This window comes from Rhinolophus hipposideros, assembly GCF_964194185.1.
Source record: "Rhinolophus hipposideros genome assembly, chromosome: 3".
NCBI lineage: Eukaryota > Metazoa > Chordata > Mammalia > Chiroptera > Rhinolophidae > Rhinolophus > Rhinolophus hipposideros.
This window is the reverse complement of record NC_138049.1, coordinates 109,059,868-109,066,518: the sequence shown is the minus strand read 5'-3', so window position 1 is coordinate 109,066,518 and position 6,651 is coordinate 109,059,868. Positions and strand designations below refer to the sequence as shown.

At 39.9% G+C, this 6,651-nt stretch overlaps 1 protein-coding gene across 1 annotated transcript; it reads right to left on the bottom strand.

Annotated features, from left to right (window-relative positions):
• Positions 1-1,316: 1,316 nt before the first annotated feature.
• On the bottom strand, positions 1,317-1,822 carry LOC308495912 (thioredoxin domain-containing protein 17). The gene has a single exon (XM_081044409.1). The coding sequence runs from the start codon at positions 1,787-1,789 to the stop codon at positions 1,418-1,420; it is 372 nt and encodes a 123-aa protein (XP_080900535.1). The 5' UTR covers positions 1,790-1,822; the 3' UTR covers positions 1,317-1,417.
• Positions 1,823-6,651: the final 4,829 nt, after the last annotated feature.

Genomic DNA, 6,651 nt, shown 5'->3' with positions numbered 1-6,651 from the left:
GAGAAGGAGGAAATTTGGAGACTGGCATGCACACATATGAACATAAACGTAGAGATCAGGGTTATGCATCCACAAGCCCAGGAACGCCAAAGAGCCAAAAAACAACCAGTAGCTAGGGGAGGCACCAAACAGAATCTGCCTCCCGGCCTTCAGAAGGAACAACCCTGCTGACACCTGGGTATTGAATTTCTCCCCTCCAGAACTGTGAGATAATACATTTCTATTGTTAAAGACATTTAGTGTTATTTTGTTACAGCAGCCCTAGTCATCATCCTCTAAGAAAGAACTAAGTGTTTTCCTAAGTTTTGCCCCAAAGTTAATTGAAATAAATTTATTTAAAAAGGGAACTACTGTGGTGAATAAGGGGTGACAGGAGATAAATGTGAGAGATTTATATACTGTAATTTAAAAGCTGAACAAAAATTAGAGTTCAAAGGCAAGAAGGCAAGAAAAAAAATAATTTCTGAAGGAGATGGTGAAAGTAAATAAGGACTACTCAGAACTGGACTATCTGACAGATGTGTGAGAAGAAGACAGCTTTAGTCTAGGAAAAGTCTAGGAAGGAAAAGTTAAGAATAGGGGTTAGTAAGGGGTTGGGGGGTGGGTGATGAGGGTAAGGGAGATCAAATATATGGTGATGGAAGGAGAACTGACTCTGGGTGGTGAACACACAATGGGATTTATAGATGATGTAATACAGAATTGTACACCTGAAATTTATGTAAATTTACTAACAATTTTCACCCCAATAAATTATAAAAATAAATAAATAAAAATAAAAAAAAGAATAGGAGTTAGGTGGAAGCTGGGAGATAGAAGAATCAAATAGGGGTAATTGGGTAAGGGGTCACTAAAGAGGGAGTAAAAGCAAAGACTGTGAGATAAGAGCACAAAGCAAGCTGGAACCAGACAAAGGGTTTTAAGAGCAGGAAGTGAGAGAATGGGGGAAATAAGGAAAGTAGATGAGATCTAAGATTAAGGTGGGTTGGGGGGTGATTTAGAGATATGGGGACAGAGTAGGTAGATTGGGTGTGCAGGAGAAGGTACTTTGAAGGCAAATATAGAAATAAAAGGTATGTGTGGTGGTTGCAGAGTGGGGCCCTACAGAATGGGCTCAATGAAAAAATGGCTTCTAGTATAGGGAAACTGAAAATATACTTGCTTTGAAACATTTCTTTTTCTGTTTCTTCTTGCTGGCAAGCACTAGCTTCTTATAAGCTTTCTTATAAGCTTATAAGCTTTCATGGGAGAATCTCATGATCTGATCTTATTTTTTTTTTTTTTTGTTTTTTTTTGTTTTTTTTTGTTTTTTACATCATAATTATTTATTTATTGCTAACATGAATTCAAAGCAAGTATGCAGTTTCTTTTAGACTAGAGCAAATCAGGAAATCAAGACAATTGCTATCATCAAATCTTAATCTTCAGAGAACAACATCTCCACAAGGTTGGCCTGAAGACACTCAGATTCTACCAGTTTTTGAGGAGTTCCATATTTAAGTAGTGTAGGCACTGCAGTTAGTTTTAAATGTTTTCTGAAGTCATTATTTGGATCTTTCCAGTAAGGTTTTTCTCCTACTTGGCAGTAGATGAACACACATCCTTCAGAAACATGCTTTAGCCCCTCTCGGACGACTGGTTCAGCCTGCACGCAGTCGGGGCACCAGCTTTTCCCTTCGGCGTCCTTAGAACCGGTAAAGTAGGCGAAAATGGTCTTGCCTTTGTGCAGCTCCACAGCCCGGCTGAAGTCCTCGAAACCGAACACACTCACCTCCTGGTATCCGGACATCGGGAGAGCGGGCCGCGGAGCCTGTGGGTCTCCCTCCGTTGCGGGGCCCCCCTGATCTTACTTTTAAATTTAACATAGTTTTCTTTTTCCTATTTATTTATTTATTTATTTATTTATTTATTTATTTATTTATTTATTTCCCCGCCCTCCTTCCATTTTTCCTGCCCACTCCGCAGTCGGTCGCCAGTCGTGAGTCCATCAAGCTGCTCACAGCAGCTCAGGGCAGCTCTCAACAGCTGCCTGCCACTCACGCTGGCTGCCAGCAGCTCCCAGTGGCACACAGTAGCCCCTGGCAGCACACAGCAGCCTGCGACAGAACACGCCAACCTCTGGCCACTCACAGCAGCCCAGCTGGAGGGAGAGCTGCTCTTCACAATCTCAGCTGCAGAGGGCCCAGCCCAACGGTCCACGTGGGAATCAAACTAGTGACCTCAGCTGCAGGAGCTGCAGCCACCTGAGCCACCCTATATAGTTTACTTTATAATAAAAGAAATAATAATTAGATTTATAGTGGGTTTCTCATTAGTAGCACTAGAAACTAAAAGAGGATAACAATGAATAAAATGTTGTAATAACATGAATACAGTGCTAAGAAAAGACGACTTTGAGGATAAAAATTCTATATCCAGCTAAACAGTTAACCAAGAATAAGGATTAAATAAAGACTTTTTAAAATGTGCCATAAATTAAGACCTTACTTGAGATAAACGTGAAATAATTTATCCTAAGAAAAAACATGAACTGAACAAGAAGCATTGAGATGTAAAAAACAATGGTGAGCTAAACAAATGGAAAAATCTGTAGCTAATGTTTTAAAGATACATTAATTTAAATTATTATAGTAAATAATATTTGGATGACTTTAAAAAGAACTAGAGAGATCTAAAGTGTTAGCAACAATGTCATGGAAATTTGTAGGTCAATATTTATAATTAAAATGTTTAACAATCACTGTATTGTTGAACAAGAGAAATGAGATATTGATCATGCTCAGTAGATGATACACCTCTATTGCGAATCAGCACTGGAGCGACCCCAGCATTTACTGTGTCTAATGAAAAAAAGCCCAATGAATAAGTCAATGTTGACAGGTGGCAAAGCAAGACGAAACTGTAGTGTAATTTTAAGACAAAGAGGCATTCATCACTTAGTAAACTACTGAAGCATAATGTAGATATAGAGTTTAACAATCAATAGAAAATTGGACAAAGGATATAAAGACTCAATCTCCAGATAAAGAAACATAAAAGGCCAATAAATATATGAAATGTATTAAATCTCACTAGCAGTCTGAGAAATGCAAATTTGAGGAATGTTTTCATCTTCATCTATTGGCAATATTTTTAAAGTTCAATAATGCTAAGGGTTGGTAGATAGTGGGAGATAGATATTACCATAGATTGTTTTTAAGAATGTAAATGTGTACTATTGGTATAGACAGAAGTTTAGCAATGTCTAGAAAAGCAGAACGTATCCTTCCTTTAAGATTCAGCATTTCACTTTTATTTTATTTATTTTATTTATTTTTTTTATAGTTTTATTTTATTTTATTTTTACATCCCTCACACCGTGAACCCCCCTCCCCACATCCACCACCACCCCGACCTCACACCGAGCCATCACATTATACACACAAAATTATAGTTGGCATTCATTAATGTCCAGCCTCTGGTGTACAATGCCATGAACAGGCATCAACAGCATCCCTGAGGTGGTCTCCCAAACAGGACACATGTCCATCGGACACCCAACAAAATCCCCAAACACTATTGAATAAGTTCCCCAAAGTAATTCTCAAAAAACCCTGAGGCCATCCTGTGGTCACCAGCCGCCCCCCAATCCCTTCACCCTTCCCCCCAGCCCCAACCCCCTCCCCCTCGCCCATCTAACAACTCTCGGTTTTTTGTGTCCCCAAAACTGTTTCTGATTAGTTCATACACATATTCTTTTCTTTAGATTCCGCATATAAGTGAGATCATATGGTACTTGTCTTTCTCTTTCTGACTTATTTCACTTAACATAATGTTCTCTAGATCCATCCATGTTGTCGCAAATGATAAGATTTCTTTTTTCTTTATGGCTGCGTAATACTCCATTGTATAAATGTACCACAGCTTCTTAATCCAGTCATCGACCGATGGGCATTTTGGTTGTTTCCACATCTTGGCTATTGTGTAAAGTGCTGCAATAAACATAGGAGTGCATACTGATTTTTGAATTGGAGTTTTGGATTTTACCGGGTAGATGCCTAGGAGTAGAATTACTGGATCATAGGGTAGTTCCATTTTCAGATTCCTGAGATACCTCCATACTGTTTTCCATAGTGGCTGCACTAATCTGCAATCCCACCAATAGTGCACTAGCGTTCCCTTTTCTCCACATCCGCGCCAGCATTTGTTGTTTGTTGATTTATTGATGATAGCCATTTTGACTGGGGTGAGGTGGTATCTCATTGTGGTTTTTATTTGCATTTCTCTGATGGTTAGTGAGGTTGAGCATTTCTTCATATGTCTTCTTGCCTTCTGTATGTCCTTTTTAGAAAAATGTCTCCTCAAGTCCTCTGCCCAGTTTTTAATTGGGTTGTTTGTTTTTTTGGAGTTGAGTTGAGTAAGTTTTTTATAGATTTGTGATATTAATCCCTTATTAGATATATCATTGGCAAATATCTTTTCCCATACAGTAGGATCCCTTTTTGTTTTATTGATGGTTTCCTTTGCTGTGAAAAAACTTTTTAGTTTGATGTAATCCCACATGTTTATTTTTTCTCTTACTTCCCTCGCGCGAGGGGATACATCAGTGAAAATCTTACTCCGGGTAATATCCATGAAGTTTCTTCCTATATTTTCTTCAAGATATTTTATGGTTTCAGATCTTACATTTAAGTCTTTAAGCCATTTTGAATTTATTTTTGTATATGGTGTGAGGAGGTGGTCCAGCTTCATTTTCTTGCATGTGTCTCTCCAGGTTTCCCAACAGCACTTATTGAACAGACTGTCTTTACCCCATCGTACATTCTTGCTTCCATTGTCGTAGATTAGATGGTCATATAGGCATGGATTTACTTCTGGACTCTCTATTCTGTTCCATTGATCTATGTGTCTATTTTTATGCCAGTACCATCAGCATTTCACTTTTAGATGTATAACTTAGCAACTTCTTATAAGTTTATCCACAGAGATATGTACAATGATGTTTGTTACTTGTAAAGCAAAATTGGAAATAAAATGATATGTTCTTCAATAAATTATACAATTAAATTATATAAGATGTATCTCCTTCTATCATAAGGAATTTGCATTAAACACATAATGATGAATAAAAAGGATATTGTAACAAATATGTACAGTGTGACTTCAGTAAATGCTGTAAAATTTTTATAGATATACGTACAAGTAGTAAAAGATAAAAATGTAGACTGGAAGGATACATATAGACCTCAAGATGCTGGTTATTTTTATGGAGAGAGGAAAGAGAATGGAAAGTGAGGGGTAATGCTTCAACCATACTTCTAAATTATTTTCTTAGAAAAAGAAAGATCTAGGTAATAGGTACATGACATTGATTATAATATTCTCCCATGAACACATAAAAATTACAACTAAATTGGAGTACAATCAATCTGGAGAACTGTCTGAAGTCTAGCTGAACAGAAATTTTATAACTAAAGATATAAACAAGAAGCCACATAGAGACTGGTAAAAGCAGCAGAAATGCGAAACGGGCTCCAAACCTCCATATGGTGGTTGAGAATCAGGAAGGATCCTTGGCCCCAGAGGTTCCCCTGAGGAGAAAGGGACCCCAGCCCACACCAGGCTCCCCAGCCATGAATACTGGTGCCAGGAAAAGGAGTTCCACCAACATCTGGCAGTAAAAAATAGTGGAGTTTCTGACCAAACAGGTGGAATGTAAGGCTGCGGAAAATTCAGTTGTCCTCTTAAAGGGGCAGTGCACAGACTCACTCACTCACAGACACTTACCCTGAGCTCCAGCAGAGGGACAGTGATTCAGGAGATGTCAGAGACATATGGGGAGAAACTGAGTTGTGTGGCTTCAGGGCAAGAACTGTAGGGACAGTTGCCATTTTCTCTGTGGGGGGTCCCCTCCGTGCAGCCAGCAGGTGGGTGTCATCTTTCCTGTGTTGAGCTCTCCCCCCATGTTCATGGCCAAATCTGAATCTAAATTGGTCTGGTGAGCTCTGCTCACTTTACCCTGGTAACTCCCTGACACCCCGCATCACACAACTCACATACTTCACAAGCCTTTATCAGTGGCTGAACCTTATGGGGACCGACAAGTGGCAGTAGGCCTTGGGGTGTTTTGGCTTTTGGCAGATCTACCCCCGACCCAGTACAGGTAGCAGCCATCTTCAGCAGTTGCTTCTCTGACTTGCCTCTAGGTTGAGCACAGGCAGTGACCAACCATGAAACACTTTGTAGCTCCTACAAGGTAGTCCCCAGCTGGTCACAGACAGTGGCTGATCTTGACCTGTACCAGAGCCCCTCCCAAGAAGCCCAAGAACCAACATTCTTGGAGGTTAGCTTCAGACCACAGCAGAGCACCACCTAATTAGGCCCACAAGTGGCAAACCCAAAGGCTGATCTCAATAGACACTAGATCCCACTGGCACAAATCCCACTTTGTGTGTTAGCCCACACAACAGCAGCCCATAAACTGTGGATGTAATCAGCCTGAGGGTCAATCCCACCATCTGACATGTTAATAGAAATCAAGGTTCAACTATAATAGGGTACACACAATCCACACAAGGGACACTTTTGGAAGACCCAGAGCAGGTGACCAGGGAGACTATGCCAGGGCCCCACCTGGCTCCTACTACATAAGGTAACTCTGCAAAGACTGGG